Genomic DNA, 18,522 nt, shown 5'->3' with positions numbered 1-18,522 from the left:
ACGAATATTCCCTGAGTGGATTTCCAAGTTCTACAATGGATCTAAGGATGACCTATGCCATATCGCATCTATAATCTAGGTTTAAATTAAGTTTCACAAAAGTGCAAACTATCAAAATGGTCCACAGTGACCCTCAATTATCTTTAATTACTTATCTAACTTGTCGTAAATTACAGTGGCTGATGTGGCTTCTCAATAACTATATAACAGAGAAATCATCGCGTTTCAGATTTTTATTTCAAGTGGGATCACAAATTTAGCATTGGAGGGCAGCGTGGAGGGTAAAAATCGTAGAGGGAGACCGAGAGATCAGTACACTAAGCAGATTCAGAAGGATGTAGGTTGCAGTAGGTACTGGGAGATGAAGCAGCTTGCACAGGATAGAGTAGCATGGAGAGCTGCATCAAACCAGTCTCAGGACTGAAGACAACAACAACAACTTCAAGTGGCAAATGTGAACACCATGAGCTTTAATTGACGATCGACACTAGCATTACGCAAAAAGGGGGTGTGACAGATGAGACTTCTGCAGTTCTGAGAAAAGCCTTATGCGCTCAAAAATGCGGCATCGCGTGCATTCATTACCTTGTCGGTGTTTGTCAGGGGCGGCGGCTGGCGCAGCTCCGCTCACCTCGCCGTCTCGGAAGCAACTCTTCTCCTTATTACAATTTACCGAAGTTGGTTTTAAAAAAAAAAACTATATGGCTGCATTTTCATCTGACCAATCAGGGTCTCAATGTTAACATTAAGCTCCGCCTACAAAAATTCTGTCTATCCAATGAGAAACGTTATACTTTTCGTGGTGGGGCAATGTTTTTAAAGTTTGCAACGTAACAGAGACGCGAAAAAGTCTCACGCTAAAACCTGCAGCTGGTGTGGTCCTTTTAGCGTTATCGTGAGATCTATACTGTTCTTCTGGATGGCTCTATCTTTTAATATGGGCTGGGGGGGTAGTCCCAATGTAACAGACACGCGAAAAAGTCTCACGCTAAAACTTGCGGGTGGTAGTGGCCTTTTTTGTGTTATCGTAAGATCTATACTGTTTTTCTGGAGGGCTCTAGCTTTTAACATGGGCTGGAGGGTGGTCCTTGACATAACAGATACGCGAAACAGTCTCACACTAAAACGTGCGGGTTGTATGGCCCTAGTGGTTAGCTGGCGACGTGGGTGTCCAGTCCATCCCTTATCGTAGGGCCTTCTAGCTTAACACGGTTCTGCTCTCGGCTTCCGTTCTCGTTTCTCCCCTCGGAACTGCGTCGGTCTCACAGTGAGAAGGTATGACATGCATTTACGTATTCTTCTGTTAGTCTGTGGTATTCCATTTGCTCACTCGTTACTCGTATTACTCTGGTTGATTTAATGTCACGATTTATTCGGAGCTATGTGACATACTACTGGATTTGCTTATCATGTCAGGGTTTTCATGGAAGGTGTTGGATTTGCCTGACACGTTACACAACACGCTCTTGTTTCTGAATCTTGGTGACTGGTTTCAGTTAAAGCAAGTTCAGAGCAGCTCTTCGAAGGATAAGATACATCGTAAAAAATATAAAAATACTGTACAATACAATGAACAACGCGAATTCACAGATAAGCCTTTCTTTGTCCGTCATGTCATGTTACAGAGTATGGACGGTATCTTTTCATTTGTTGAAAGAATAGTTTATTAAACTCGTTCCATGCACGAGATTAATATGCTGCAAAATGCTGGGCGCGGAAATCCCATCGCTTTCTATAGATCACAAAGGTTAAGGCCAATTGCTTTGGATAGCTCTTTTTCTAGCGACCATTTGTATAGCTAATGGAGGAACGAACATACTGTAGCTATCGTGTAATACAATGTCAAAATTTAAACATTACACACTTCCTCCAGCCCAGGAAAATTGAGCAAATCGATTGATTCTTTTCCATTGGGTTTTGCCTAGGATGGATCTCAGGCACCTTATAAAACTACCATTTGTTCGTGGACATTTCCTGAGAAAACCCGAAAAACCATGATTTTTGGTACGAGAAGTACCAGTTGTCGGAGTGGCCGTTTCTGTAATTTCTCTTCATGGCAGATCATCGAAATTTTGATCTTATGTTCTTAAGGTGATATTCTCGGGTAACTTCGAAAGTTCTTCAGAAATCATTATCTGTTACCGAGATCCAGAGGTTCAAATTTGCGTACTTACGCACGTAAAATATGCACATAATGTTCGGTCTGAGGCGTAGGTCCAAATGCAACTAACGTATTGAACATTTGGCAAAGGTTCCAGGGACATCGTAAGGGTCACAAAAATATCTTTTTAGTCAGCATTTTTTCAGCAATAAAAATGATGCACTATCTCTCTATAATGGGCACTACTACACAATAGTGCCCAAAGTGCTACCACCGTGACAAAAAAATAGACTAAACAATATCTTAAAAAGAACTTAAAAGACTAGTAAATATTATGTATAATTGGAATGAACGCAAATGCAATAAAATATTCTAAACCGTATTTGCTCTTTTAATATTTAAGCGCCGGCCGGAGTGGCCGCGCGGTTCTAGGCGCTACAGTGTGGTACCGCGCGACCGCTACGGTCGCAGGTTCGAATCCTGCCACCACTGTGACAAAAAAAAAAAAAAAAAAAAAAAAAAAAAAAAAAAAAAAAAAAAAACTAAACAGTATCTTAAGAAGAACTTAAACTGACTGGCAAATATTATGTATAATTGGAATGACTGCAAATTCAATAAAAATTCTAAAGCGTATTTACTCTTTTAATATCTAAACGCCAGCCGGAATGGCCGAGAGGTTCTAGGCGCTACAGTCTGGAAACGCGCTACCGCTACGGTCACAGGTTCGGATCCTGCCTCGGGAATGGATGTGTGTGATGTCCTTAGGTTAGTTAGGTTTAAGTAGTTTTAAGTTCTAGGGGACTGATGACCTCAGAAGTTAAGTCCCATAGTGCTCATAGACATTTGCGCCATTTTGAACCAATATCTAAACTGTAAGCCGGGAATTTTCGATGAGTAAAGTATTCAGAATAAATATAAAGCAAATGATTTTGTGTTAGCCTTCTATTACGCATACTTGTTTGTTTTTTATATGTGTCGAAGTTTATAAATATGCCGAGATATGTACATAAACTGCCAAAGCTTTACTCACCTATAGAATTCGTTTTCTTTATAAGCAGCACACCCTGCCTTAGCAGGTAAAAGAAGAGAATCATCCGGAAAATGCGAATATCTTCCTCTTTTAAAGATTCTGACAGAAGAGCGAGGAATCAGTCGCCTCAATTCTCATTCCGCCTTCCTCACCAAAATTTTTGGCAAGCGAACGTATTCGCGCTTTTTTGTGCTGAAAGACAGTAGTAGAAAACAGTCGCGGTTGAAGAGAGAGGAGGCAGTGCCAGTGGGAGAGAAAGAGAGAGGAGGCAGTGATGGTGCGACGGAGGCTGTGGCAGCAAAAGAGAAAGAGAGAAGAATGAGGACAAGAGCAATGGGAGGTAAAGAGAGAGTAGGTGTTGATGATCAGTGAGAGACAGTGGCAGCAAAAGAGAAAGAAGATATGGATGGAGATAACAGTGGAAGAGAGAGGAGACAGTGGAAATGAAAAATGCATATGAATGGAGGCCATAAATAGCTTTGGTGGGTCTGGAACCTTCCAGACTGGCGAATTTTAGCATGAAGGTATGTGGGAGGGCGTATTTTGAATCGATATTTAAACACGTAGGTATGGCGGGAAAATGTTTGACCCCTAGAATTTTTGAGCTGCTGACGTATGACGGGGTCAATGGCAGTGGGAAACAAAGCCAAAAAGAAGACAGTGGTAAGTGTGAGAGGAGACAGTGGCAACTTGATCTATTGTAAATCTGTGAGATAAAAACGAGACAGTGGGAGAGAGACGTATATAGACAGTGGCAGTGAGAGGGAGATGCTCAGTATGAAGGCTTACCTACAATGAGGGAGTCGGTGAGAAGATTTAGAATGTCCTGTGTTAAAAGACAGTTTAAAGGTCAAACTTTTTGGTGAGGAGGGAGTGAGGATTGAACCAACTGGTTCCCCTCTCTTCTGACAGAGTCTTTAAAAGAGGCAGATATTAGCCTTGTTTTTGCTCCGACCGTCTGCATCTGCGACTAGTTGTTCTTTATGTACAGCGCAGCCAATCGAAATGAGTTCATTACTGTCAGATAAGCATTGGTTTTACTTTTTAGTAGGGAGAAAAAAAGAACTGTGAAAGGTTATAACCAGTTTTATTTTTTCTGGATGCAAGAGCAATCCCATCAGCCTCCTGCGAAGCACTATACGATAGCATCGCTCTGACAGACTCAGATTTCAGTGCATGCACCGTGGCTCAAGGCATTCATTAACATGCTTCTTATGCTTAGCAGTAGCTACATTCTTCTTAAGATCGTTCTTCGTCTTATGTGACAAACGTCCTATAATAGAATCCACAAAGTAATGTCGCATACTAGTAATAATTTCTTTGTGATTATTAAATGTGTCTTAGCATGTCGGTACCAACAGTTCAAATAACGATGCTATTTCAGCTAAAGCCTGCCAAGCTGCTTCCTGTCATGGTCTGGATTCATGGTGGTGGGTTTGTGGAAGGTGCCGCCACCTGGTATGAACCTGACTTTCTACTTGACCACGAAATTGTCCTCGTCACGACTAACTACCGCGTTGGTCCCTTAGGTACGTAAGTGCTGCTACGCTACTATATCTCATCAACATATAGGAATATTTATTCCTGATAGGGATTATAATTTATGATAATAATTTTCAATACATAGACACTTAAAATATTTTTACAGCAGAGTGCTACATGCTTGCCATGTCTTTTGAGCAACTTTCAGTTGCATGATACACAGATACCTCGGAACATGTATGACAAAATAAAGCTTTGTGTTGCGGGATAATGAGATATCGAAATTGGTAACGTTTGGTGATTATAAAACCGTGGTGCAGTCGTAAGTGCAATCATTTTTTGTACATTCATGTCGTGCCATCTCTTGCCATTTGTACAAACCTACCACGAACATTGATTCTTATGCAGTTTGACGGGGTAGTGACGACAGCATAACCAAGAATTGCTGAGGCAATACTTCTGTTGTCTTTATGAACAATAAATTCTGATAAAATTGTCTTCGGATTGTTTTAAAGTTTTAGCAGTTTCAGAAACACAAATAAAGTATTGGATTAGACGATGAAAATGATGAATATCCCACAGCAATAGTGTTGTCTAGTTTTTTCTTTGTTGTTATTCATTTATCTGTGAGAGGAGAAGAGGACAGCAGCAGGGGATAAAACCACTCTTGAGCCAAAAATTACACGTATTTAACGAAGATTTAAATGTATAAAGCAGATGAAATAAATTCTGTGATTAAGGTGAGTACGGAGAGGGAGAAACACAAGGATGGGGTAAGGTGGAGCGTTGTTAATTAGTGATGGAGGATGATTGTATTTCGGGACGAGCTTCATCATTGCTCAGACAGGAGTTCCAATGGGAGAGGAAGAGTAAGGTATAGAGGTGCATGGAAAGTGGAAATGAATGCAGTGGCGCAGCAGAGTACCTAAATTGATGATTATTGCGAATGATATAGGGTGTTACCAACGGGGTTTCCTTTTAAAGAGAAGAAGAAGAGATGACAAATGGCTGATTTGATACAGGAAGCGAATTGCAGAATATAGGCGGATGCAGAATGAAAGGCGGAATGGATGTCTTTATGGTATTTCAAGGAAAAAGTACAAATCATGAGAGATGGCGACCGAGAAAGATGGCATAAGTTATGATTGGGAGGGTAAGGAATGCATGAATGAAGATAGCTGTAGGTCCTAGGGAAAGTATGACAGTGGTTTTAGTAATTTTCGGACTTTATGTCGGATGTTAAGGAGGTGTGCACTCCACGTTAGTTTTCTGTGAAATGTTAGTCTTAAATACTTGATTATGTTAGCTAGAGGAGTCATTTTAACTTTTTTTACAATGTTGTTGTTGTTGTTGTTGTTGTGTTCTTCAGTCCGGAGACTGGTTTGATGCAGCTCTCCACGATACTCTATCCTGTGCAAGCTTCTTCATCTCCCAGTACCTACTGCAACCTACATCCTTCTGAATCTGCTTAGTGTATTCATCTCTTGGTCTCCCTCTACGATTTTTACCCTCCACGCTGCCCTCCAGTACTAAATTGGTGATCCGTTGATGCCTCAGAACATGTCCTACCAACCGATCCCTTCTTCTGGTCAAGTTGTGCCAACAAACTTCTCTTCTCCCCAATCCTATTCAATACTTCCTCATTAGTTATGTGATCTACCCATCTAATCTCCAGCATTTATCAGTAGCACCACATTTCGAAAGCTTCTATTCTCTTCTTGTCTAAACTATTTATCGTCCATGTTTCACTTAAATACATGGCTACACTCCATACAAATACTTTCAGAAAGGACTTCCTGACACTTAAATCTATACTCGATGTTAACAAATTTCTCTTCTTCAGAAACGCTTTCCTTGCCATTGCCAGTCTACATTTTATATCCTCTCTACTTCGACCATCATCAGTTATTTTGCTCCCCAAATAGCAAAACTCCTTTACTACTTTAAGTGGCTCATTTCCTAATCTAATTCCCTCAGCATCACCTGACTTAATTCGACTACATTCCATTACCCTCGTTTTGCTTTTGTTGATGTTCATCTTATATACTCCTCTCAAGACACTGTCCATTCCATTCAACTGCTGTTCCAAGTCCCTTGCTGTCTCTGACAGAATTACAATGTGCGAACCTCAAAGTTTTTATTTCTTCTCCATGTATTTTAATACCTATTCTGAATTTTTCTTTTGTTTCCTTTACTGCTTGCTCAATATTCAGATTGAATTACATCGGGGAGAGGCTACAACCCTGTCTCACTCCCTTCCCAACAACTGCTTCCCTTTCATGCCCCTCGACTCTTATAACTGCCATCTGGTTTCTGTGCAAATTGTAAACAGCCTTCCGCTCCCTGTATTTTACCCCTGCCACCTTTAGAATTTCAAAGAGAGTATTCCAGTCAACATTGTCAAAAGCTTTCTCTAAGTCTACAAATGCTAGAAACGTAGGTCTGCCTTTCCTTAATCTTTCTTCTAAGATAAGTCGTAGGGTCAGTACTGCCTCACGTGTTCCAGTATTTCTATAGAATCCAAACTGATCTTCCCCGAGGTCGGCTTCTACTAGTTTTTCCATTCGTCTCTAAAGAATTCGTGTTAGTATTTTGCAGCTATGGCTTATTAAACTGATTGTGCGGTAATTTTCAGATCTGTCAACACCTGCTTTCTTTGGGATTGGAATTATTATATTCTTCTTGAAGTCCGAGGGTATTTCGCCTGTGCATACATCTTGCTCACCAGGTGGTAGAGTTTTGTCAGGACTGGCTCTCCCAAGGCCGTCAGTAGTTCCAATGGAATTTTGTCTACTCCGGGGGCCTTGTTTCGATTCAGGTCTTTCAGTGCTCTGTCAAACTCTTCACACAATATCATTTCTCCCATTTCATCTTCATCTACATCCTCTTCCATTTCCATAATACTGTCCTCAAGTACATCGCCCTTCTATAAACGCTCTATATACTCCTTCCACCTTTCTGCTTTCCCTTCTTTGCTTAGAACTGGGTTTCCGTCTGAGCTCTTGATGTTCATACAAGTGGTTCTCTTATCTCCAAAGGTCTCTTTAATTTTCCTGTAGGCAGTATCTATCTTACCCCTAGTGAGATAAGACTCTACATCCTTACATTTGTCCTCTAGCCATCCCTGCTTAGCCATTTTGCACTTCCTGTCGATCTCATTTTTGAGACGTTTGTATTCCTTTTTGCCTGCTTCATTTAATGCATTTTTATATTTTCTCCTTTCATCAATTAACTTCAGTATGTCTTCTGTTACCCAAGGATTTCTATTAGCCCTCGTCTTTTTACCCACTTGATCCTCTGCTGCCTTCACTACTTCATCCCTCAAAGCTACCCATTCTTCTTCTACTGTATTTCTTTCCCCCATTCCTGGCAATTGTTACCTTATGCTCTCTCTGAAACTCTGTACAACCTCTGGTTCTTTCAGTTTATCCAGGTCCCATCTCCTTAAATTCCCAACTTTTTGCAGTTTCTTCAGTTTTAATCTACAGGTCATAACCAATAGATTGTGGTCAGAGTCCACATCTGCCCCTGGAAATGTCTTACAATTTCAAACCTGGTTTCTAAATCTCTGTCTTACCATTATATAATCTATCTGATACTTTTTAGTATCTCCAGGGTTCTTCCATGTATACAACCTTCTTTCATGATTCTTAAACCAAGTGTTAGCTATGACTAAGTTGTGCTCTGTGCAAAATTCTCCCAGCCGGCTTCCTCTTTCATTTCTTAGCCCCAACCCATATCCACCTACTACGTTTCCTCCTCTCCCTTTTCCTACACTCGAATTCCAGCCACCCATGACTATTAAATTTTCATCTCCCTTGATTATCTGAATAATTTCTTTTATTTCATCATAAATTTCTTCAATTTCTTCGTCATCTGCAGAGCTAGTTGGCATATAAGCGAGTACTACTGTAGTAGGTGTGGGCTTCGTATCTATCTTGGCCACAATAATGCGTTCACTATGCTGTTTGTAGTAGCTTACCCGCATTCCTATTTTCCTATTCATTATTAAACCTACTCCTGCATTTCTCCCAATTTGATTTTGTGTTTATAACCCTGTACTCACCTGACCAGAAGTCTTGTTCCTCCTGCCACCGAACTTCACTAATTCCCACTATATCGAACTTTAACCTATCCATTTCCCTTTTTAAATTTTCTAACCTACCTGCCCGATTAAGGGATCTGACATTCCACGCTCCGATCCGTAGAACGCCAGATTTCTTTCTCCTGATAACGACATCCTCTTGAGTAGTCCCCGCCCGGAGATCCGAATGGGGGACTATTTTACCTCCGGAATATTTTACCCAAGAGGACGCCATCATCATTTAATCATACAGTAAAACTGCATGCCCTCGGGAAGAATTACGGCCGTAGTTTCCCCTTGCTTTCAGCCGTTCGCAGTACCAGCACAGCAAGGCCGTTTTGGTTATTGTTACAAGGCCAGATCAGTCACTCATCCAGACGGCTGCCCTTGCAACTACTGAAAAGGCTGCTACCTCTCTTCAGGAAGCACACGTTTGTCTGGCCTCTCAACAGATACCCCTCCGTTGTGGTTGTACCTACGGTACGGCTACCTGTATCGCTGAGGCACCAACGGCAAAGTCCATGGTTAAAATATTAAATTTAAAAGTAACTTAACCTGGCCCCTCCCCTAACATGATGTGAAGCAGAGCTGGCCGCACACAGGGGGCCGCTCTTCGGCCAGTGTTCTTTAAAAAAATGAGATAAATATACAACAATTTAGGAAGTTAAAATACAGATGGTTATGTTCGTAAAAAATGATGATGATGAAGTGATGTACACTGAAAATTATAGTTATTATAACGTGTTGTAGGCTCATGGTAACTGGGAGTGTTGTGTGGGCTATGGGGACTATTGGAGATGATGTTGGACGAAGAAGGACGAGGGGCGTCAGTGTGAGAAAGGCACTGTCAGTTGGGATGCAGATGTTGGGATAGGAGCAGGATGTCAGATGGGCATGGAAAGGGTGGGTTAGAGCCTTCATTTGGGGTGGGTTTGGTTGGAAGGTAGGGTAGAAGTTGGGAATCTTTGGCGTATATTAGTACGGGATGGGTGATGGTGTAGCCGGTGTGGATAATAGTATGGGGATTTACTTATCATATTAGGCCTTTTAGTATTTTTAGTCTATTCCGGTTTTCCTTCTGGGTGGTTAGTTGTTAATATTTCTAATCTATTCGGGTCTTTCTTCTGGATGGTTAGTAAGTGGCTCTGATAGTGTTTAATTTGGGTAACTAGACAGTCACATATGTGAGGTGACTGTTTAGGGGACAGATCATTTTAACCTTATCAATCTATATTTGTTTAAGGCTTTCTAAATACTGGCGACGAGAACGCTCCAGGAAATTATGGCCTCAAGGACCAGGTGGCGGCGCTCAAGTGGGTCAAAGACAACGTTGAAGCATTTGGTGGCGATCCCAACAGCGTGACCATCTTTGGGGAGAGTGCTGGGGGCGCTAGCGTGCACTATCTCATGCTTTCTCCTCTTGCCAGAGGTAAGTATAAACAGTGGTCCACTGTGTTCTCTTCTGGATGATGTCAGTCGACCACTGGTGACGATATGATCTAGCCAGTATTTACTTTCCAGCCGTGCTTTTGCGCCAACCAGCCGCGTCTGATGAACGCTCTAGTCTGCTTGATTCTGTATTATTTCGGCGAGATCTGTGAGCGAGATAGCTGTATGCTGTAAGCAGTACAAAGCTGGAAATAATAGGAGACGTTTTCACAACACGACGGGTCCAGTTATATAAAACTGAGTGTAATAAGCGGGTGCATACAATTTACTTATTACATGGAATATTACTTGTCTTCCTAAAGTTATACATGTTTTGATGTGTTGTTGTTATTGTTGCTTTAGGGTGCTAAACAGCTGAGGTCTAAGCAACCGTGTTATTATATTCGAGTCTCGGTCCGGCACACAGTTTTAATCTGCCAGGAAGTTTCATATCAGCGCACACTCCGGTGCAGAGTGAAACTCTCATCCTGGAAACTTGTGTTATTACTTGAAATGGTCAATTACCTAATCACTTTAAAGTCGACACACTCACAGCCTAATAAAAAAAAATCTTCTGGTACTTAACTGCTAAGGTCATCAGTCCCTAAGCCTACACACTATAAGCACAAACACAAACACGCATGCCCGAGGGAGGACTCGAACCTTCGCCGGGATCAGCCGCACAACAGCCTAATCGATTGGAGTAGAAGAATAGCTAAAAACGATCACTTCCTCTACAGGTGTTTGCCGAAACGGTTGATCATTAAACTTCCTTCGCCATGCTACTACGACGAATAAAAAGTAAACGCGCTCTATCTCGTACTGTATCTGCTAAAATATCTCATAATTCAGATGGAGAACATACATTAAGACTTAATTGGTTATAAAATCGGTGTTGAGGCAGAAAATGGCGCACTGTCAATATTTGTTAGCAACAAGCACAGAGTGGTGTGGGGTCTCCACTTAGCAAATGATGACAACTTAAACGACAGTGTCCAATATGCAGCCTAGCTAAAAGTATCTCCTCGCGACAAGAGGGGCGACAGGAAGTTGTCTGAGCCGTTGGGAGATATTAATTTCCTGGAGTTTGTCCCATAACCGGTGTTCACGCCAGAGTGACACGATGGGCGGCAATACAGAGACCATCTGAAGGGGCAGAAAAGCCTAGGTAATCGTATTCCAGCCTTGGTAGGAGTATCGACAGCTTCATTTCCCGACACTCCGACGTGACGAGCATCCCATATGATCATGACGTTGACTCCATCGTCAGCGATCGAGTGGAGAGTGGAGGCATTCTTAGAGTCTTGATGTCTAATTCCATTTGGAACCGTATGCACCACGACTGTATTGTTGTCAACATATTTTTGATAAATGGCAGCACTGGTCGCAAAGATTGAAATCCTCTATTGTACAGATCGATTTCGGTGACTGTGTGACCATCTTCAATGCAAACTATCGGAGCCTTGTAGACCCATGTTATGATATGAGCGTAAAATGTTCGAATCGTTTGCACTGAATACGGCCACACAGTGTCCGAAACCGATCTGTAAAATAAAAGATTTCAGTGTTGGCATTTATCCAGACTATATTGATTGTTAGATTCGTTGAACTAAGTTGTGGTATGTATATAAGCACACAGAGGCTCTGGAAGGCATTAAGTGTGAAATTTCTTTATTTAAATGTGTGTGTCTGTACTCAGATTGCTGAATAACTGAGAAGATGAAACTTATACGTTATTTGATTCTGAAACACCTGAGTATAACTGAGCTTACTGGGCTTATTTTCTCTTTACTTTTTCTTATCATGTCAACACTGACCCACAATATTCTAGCGCAACGCAGTCTGCCTGCTCAAAAAAATTACAACCTGGCTTCATATAATTAATTCGAAAGGATGGCCCTAACTAAAAAGACATCTTAACAATAACCTACACATTTCATTAAGCACCTACCTCAGAAAAATCTTCATTACGCGAATTACTGCAATAAGCGAGCGTCATTACTACCAGCTAAATAAAATATTCTAACTACTAACTACTAACAGGCATGTGGTTAGTAAAGGAAAGATTTTGTTGCAAACCAAATGATGTATTTTTTACCTTAATAATGTGACATCCAGTTCAAACACGAATATAAATCGTCATTGACATCCAGCGCAAAGATATATAATCATGAATAATTTTGAATCTCCAAGTCGGATACTTCCAGATCGTTAGCCTTCGCTAACACTTCAGACCTCTACCATCCATCCATCAATACTAACTTCTCACATCTGACATCCATCACTGCCGGCTGTTCACCTCCAACTGCCCAACAGTACTTCCATCACTGTGAAGTTACGTGATAGAAGATGAAATCGGAGTCGATATAGAAAACATAGGGGATGCAACGAGCTTTGGAAAAGTTGAAATCAATAATACGGAAGGTATAGATAACACCCACTACACAAGTTCATTTGTAGAATCTATGAGTATGGGGTCATACTATTACACTTCAAAAAAAATATTATTCATACAGTGCCAAAGACAGCAATGGTAGATAGGTGCTAGAATTATAGCACTATCAGCTTAACATCTCATGTATTCGTGTTACTGACAGGAATAACATACAGGAGAATGGAAACGAAAATTGGTGGTCTGTTAAATGACGACCATTTTTGCCTGAGGAAAGGTAAACACACCTGAGAGAAATAGTTCTGATGTTGCGCTTGACAATGAAACCGACTTGATAAAAATTGAGACACTTTCGGAGGATTTGTTGACTTAGAAACAACGTTCGACAGAGTAAAATGGATCAATATGTTTGAAATTTGTCAACACACAGATGTAAGTTGTGGGGAAGACGACCATAAAATGTAGGACAACCATACGGGAATAGTAGAGTGAAAGAGTGGAGTGGTAGTACTGGGATTAGCGGTAAACTTAACAACAAAGTAATGGAAGATCAGAGTGTAAACGAAATGAAGGACTTCAGCTACCTTGGAAGCAAAATAGCACATGGCAGACGAAGCAATGCGGACATAAAAAGCAGAGTAGCAAAGGCAAAAAGGCATTCCTGGGCAACAGATATCTACTAGAATCAGATATTGATCTTAGTTTGCGGAAAAAAATTTCGGTATGTAGGTTCTGAGCACATACTGGTATGGAAATGAATCGTAGACTGCGGGAAAGACGGAAGAGAATTAAAGCTTCTGAGATGTAGTGCTGTAGAAGGATGTTGAAAATAAGATGGACTGATAAGAAATGAAGAGGTTTTCCGCAGAACCGGCCAGAAGACTAACATGTGGAAAATAATGAAGAGAAGCCGCGATACGATGGTAGGTCATGTGTTAAAACACCAAAGAATAATTTCCATCATACCAGAGAGGCTGTAGACGTTAAAAAATTATTGGGCAAGACAGAGAGGAGACTATAACCAAGAAATAAATGACGATGTTGGGTGCAAGTACAATTCTGAAATGGAGAGGTTGGTACAGGAGAGGAAACCAGTCAAAAGATGGACGAAAAAAAAATTTATAAGAAACAGCGAGGATGAATTAAATATTGCAACAATGCTGGACTCTATTATCATGCACGTTTCCTATTATCGCTACGCTAACACGGGATTTTGATAAAAATTCTGCTTGTTGTTCCCAAGATGTGTACTGTCCATTTACTTTTGTACATTTGCCATGTATTTAGATTATTTATATCGTTCATATTTCTAGATTAATTGTTTAGTTTGTTATTATTATTTTATACGCTTCGTATTAATGCAGGTGTAACACAAACCACATGAAAGCTTTATGTTTAGATCTCCATTTGAGATGTGCGCCGTATCCAGCACAGTATGTCAGATACTAGGTGGTTATAATCAAAGTGGAACTACTCACGGAGGTCCAGTGTGAGCGGCAGTAATCGTATGGAGTGAAACTTTATAGACATGCTAATGCGTTAATGTGGAATCGATTCAAGCTGGAAAAAAATTAGTTCCAATTTCGGCTACCAGGTACAAATCTGGCGCTGTATAGAATCTCGTCGACGACTCCTGTGCCCGTGTTAAACAAATTGTGTAAGTGGTAGTTAACAATAAAATCGAAATCATACCTTTTGTAAGTAGGCTGTTTAGGTTTTTATGTTGTTAACGCCACGTAGCGCTCTGTATGAAAATCACTGACTGTGGTGTGTGGAAACTGTGGCTAGTTGGCATTGTTGGAATACTCGCTATTGTAGTGTGGGGCAGTTGGACGTGAATAGCGCGTAGCGTTGTGCAGTTGCAGGTGAGCCGCCAGCAGTGATGGATGTGGGAAGAGGGATGGCAGAGTTTTGAGAGCTAACGGTCTCGACGTGTGTCCGTCAGAAAAACGAAATTTGTAATACTGGATATCATGAACTGGTATACATATTATGTCTTTTGAACACTATTAAGGTAAATACATTGTTTCTCTGTCAAAATCTTACATTTGCTAACTATGCCTATCAGTAGTTAGTGCCTTCTGTATTTAGCTGGCAGTATTGGCGCAAGCTGTATTGCCGTAGTTCGAGTAACGAAGATTTTTGTGAGGTAAGTGATTCATGAAAGGTATAAGTTATTGTTAGTCAGGGCAATTCTTTTGTAGGGATTATTGAAAGTCAGATTGCGTTTCGCTAAAAAAAAAAGAAAAGAAAAAAATGTGTGTCAGTTTACTGTTGATCAGAATAGTAAAGAGAGAAATGTCTGAGAACGTTCAGTTTTGCTCGTCTGCTTGAAAATCAAATAACGTAAGAGGTTTACCAGCACAGTCATTCATAAATTTTCCAAAGAGGACGTTTCACTTTCTCACCTATTTGATCGTACTGCCCTTGTCCCGTTTCTAGTCCATTACTTTTGGAAACATTTCTATGCGTCTTTCTTGCATTCACAGCGCCACATTTACTCCTGTTGGCCACATTGGGCTCTTATTATTTTTTCCAACGAAAATCGCTTCCGCATTATTGCAATAGAATATCCATCAAGTTTCGCTGCCATGCGATAATTACAGCCCACGCTTAACCTCTGTAAGAAACTACGCTTTAATTATAACCATTGGGTACTTTTATCAATTTGTGTCATTAAAACTTACTTCGTTTTCTGCCTTACGGCTTGTCTTGTCATTGAGGAAGCCTCGTCAGAGAGGTACGCCGCATGAGCATCTAGAGAAGTGATTCCAGTGGTGATTTCCCTTTGCCTTCCACTGGGGATGATGAAATGATAATGAGGACAACACAACACCCAGTCCCTGAGCGGAGAAAATCTCCGATACACCCGGGAATCGAGCCCGGGCCTCTTGGCGCGACTTACAGCCGCGCTGACCACTCAGCTATCGGGGCGGACTTTTAGTAATTTTGTCGTTGCTAATTATGAAAGGTCTTTGAATCTATATTATTTGTCACTGCAGTTCGTGTCTGCCGAGTGGATGCACTGTGCTTGCAAGCTGTCTTGTGCAGGCATCTTTTCGGATGCAAACTGTGCTCTCTCGTTTGCAGGCCTCTTCCATAGAGCCATTTCCCAGAGCGGCGTGTCAACAACGCCCTGGGCGGCACCGCAGCCTGGAGCGCTTGACAAGGCGCGCAAGGTGGCGGCCATGGTCGGCTGTCCCACGGAGCCGAACGCCGCGCTGGTCGACTGCCTCAGGACCGTGGACGACTACACGCTCACCGGCACCGAGATGACCTTCTTAGTTAGTATTTCTATTGCTGTTTTATTCACTGATTCCAACCAGATTTAGTCCACTCCATTACAATTGAAAGTACAGGCTGATGACCACCTGCCCGGAGTATTGCAGGCCGACGAGGAAGCCGCGCCTGCCGGTCGAATGGGTCTCGCGGGACCGCACTACGGTCCCCTTTCTTTTTGAGGGTTTTAGCCTGAAGGCCATACAGACATACGCGCCTCGTCGGCGAATGTCATTCGAGCAGTGAAACAGGCATCACGAGTGTAACAGTGCAATTTGCGAAAGCAGCAATAGATAGATAGATATTCAGCTATCACAGGCCCTGCAGACCACGCGCTGCTTCCACAAACTGCCTCCATTCCTTCGTGTTTTGTGCCCAGTTCCACCAGGTGTCTTCAGTTCCCAGGGCTGCTAGATCCTCCGCCAGGTCGTCCATCCAGCACTGCCTAGGTCGTCCAGTGGGGCGTTTGGTGTTTGTTTTCCCCTCTAGTGCCATCTTCGCCTTTCTTCCATCTGGCATACGCTCTACATGGCCCACTCACTGCATTAGTTTGCTCTTTATCTTCTGTAGGATGGTTGGTTCTCGCAACAGAAGGTAGATTTCCTCCTTTTTCCTCCTCCTACATTCTCCATTATCTAAAACTGGTCCCCATATCTTCCTCATTACTCTTCTTTCAAATATTAATAGTGTTTCCCTTTCTCGCTTAGTCATGCTCCATGTTTCTGAACCGTACATTACTGCTGGGCATATCACTGTGTTGTAGATTTTCATCTTCGCGTTCACTCAGATCGATTTAGAGCCAAGCGTCTCTCTGAGGGTCTGCATGCATTTAGTTCCCACTGCTATTCTTTCCTTGATGTCAATTTTAATGTTGTTGTCCGTGGTAAACCACGATCCCAAGTATCTGAACTGGTGTATTCTCTTGAACCTCTCGCCATCTATCTCAAGAAATTCTATCTGCTCTTGTCTTCTTCCTAATTGCATGAAATCTGTTTTGTCTCGACTCACTTTTAGCCCTACCTTCCTTTTATAATTGCCTATTTTCTGGTACATTTCTTTCAACTCGTGCTTTGATTCACTTAATGGTACTATGTCATCTGCATATGCGAGACAACTGAAGTTACCGTCCATCTCTACTCCAGCCCACTCATGTTGCCTACACTCTTTTATTATTTTCTCTAAGATGAGATTGAACAGAACACCTGAGAGAGCATCCCCTTGTCTGAGGTCTATCTCAATCTCGAATGTTTCTGATGTGGCTCCTCGCAAACTTACTGCTGCCTTTGACCCTTCCGTACAAGCTAGCACCATTCTCACTAGCTTTTCAGTGACTCTGAATTTCCACATTACATTGTATAGGCTATTCCTGTGGATGCTGTCATATGCACGTTGAAAATCAACGAACAGGCTGTAGATATCTTTATCATGTTCCCAATGTTTTTCAAACAATTGTCTTAGTGTGAAAATGTGATCTATTACCGATCGGTTTGGTCAAAAGCCAGCTTGGTACTTCTGTGTGTTGTTCTCTATGAATGGTTGCAATTTTCTGAGGATAATAATGGACAGCACCTTATATGTTACATTCAACAAGCTGATTCCTCTGCAGCTACCGCATTCCATTTTGCTTCCCTTCTTGTATATTTGGCATATTATAGCCAATTTCCATTTTTCTGGCAGTGTCTCTTTCTCGCATATCAACTGGATCAGTTTATACACTCCTGGAAATGGAAAAAAGAACACATTGACACCGGTGTGTCAGACCCACCATACTTGCTCCGGACACTGCGAGAGGGCTGTACAAGCAATGATCACACGCACGGCACAGCGGACACACCAGGAACCGCGGTGTTGGCCGTCGAATGGCGCTAGCTGCGCAGCATTTGGGCACCGCCGCCGTCAGTGTCAGCCAGTTTGCCGTGGCATACGGAGCTCCATCGCAGTCTTTAACACTGGTAGCATGCCGCGACAGCGTGGACGTGAACCGTATGTGCAGTTGACGGACTTTGAGCGAGGGCGTATAGTGGGCATGCGGGAGGCCGGGTGGACGTACCGCCGAATTGCGCAACATGTGGAGCGTGAGGTCTCTACAGTACAGTACAGTTGTCGCCAGTGGTCGGCGGAAGGTACACGTGCCCGTCGACCTGGGACCGGACCGCAGCGGCGCACGGATGCACGCCAAGACCGTAGGATCCTACGCAGTGCCGTAGGGGAACGCACCGCCACTTCCCAGCAAATTAGGGACACTGTTGCTCCTGGGGTATCGGCGAGGACCATTCGCAACCGTCTCCATGAAGCTGGGCTACGGTCCCGCACACCGTTAGGCCGTCTTCCGCTCACGCCCCAACATCGTGCAGCCCGCCTCCAGTGGTGTCGCGACAGGCGTGAATGGAGGGACGAATGGAGACGTGTCGTCTTCAGCGATGAGAGTGGCTTCTGCCCTGGTGCCAATGATGGTCGTATGCGTGTTTGGCGCCGTGCAGGTGAGCGCCACAATCAGGACTGCATACGACTGAGGCACACAGGCCCAACACCCGGCATCATGGTGTGGGAAGCGATCTCCTGCACTGGCCGTACACCTCTGGTGATCGTCAAGGGGACACTGAACAGTGCACGGTACATCCAAACCGTCATCGAACCCATCGTTCTACCATTCCTAGACCGGCAAGGGAACTTGCTGTTCCAATACGACAATGCACGTCCGCATGTATCCCGTGCCACGCAACGTG

The 18,522-nt window shown here is 42.6% G+C and overlaps 1 protein-coding gene across 3 annotated transcripts in view; it reads left to right on the top strand.

Annotated features, from left to right (window-relative positions):
• The window catches only part of LOC126354705 (juvenile hormone esterase-like), a 294,899-nt gene that overhangs the window by 219,936 nt on the left and 56,441 nt on the right, over window positions 1-18,522 (top strand). For 2 of the 3 annotated variants that reach the window (XM_050004528.1, XM_050004527.1), the window contains exons 3-5: window positions 4,516-4,660; window positions 9,941-10,126; window positions 15,608-15,801. The exons of the other annotated variant lie outside the window; for it this stretch is intronic. In XM_050004528.1, the coding sequence (XP_049860485.1) occupies window positions 4,516-4,660; window positions 9,941-10,126; window positions 15,608-15,801 (525 nt within the window). The remainder of the gene's footprint in view (window positions 1-4,515; window positions 4,661-9,940; window positions 10,127-15,607; window positions 15,802-18,522) is intronic. 3 annotated transcript variants of the gene reach the window in all.

Source organism: Schistocerca gregaria, chromosome 3 (assembly GCF_023897955.1).
Source record: "Schistocerca gregaria isolate iqSchGreg1 chromosome 3, iqSchGreg1.2, whole genome shotgun sequence".
In the NCBI taxonomy this organism is placed as follows: Eukaryota; Metazoa; Arthropoda; class Insecta; order Orthoptera; family Acrididae; genus Schistocerca; species Schistocerca gregaria.
The sequence above is the reverse complement of the archived record's forward strand: the minus strand, read 5'-3'. Positions and strand labels throughout refer to the sequence as shown.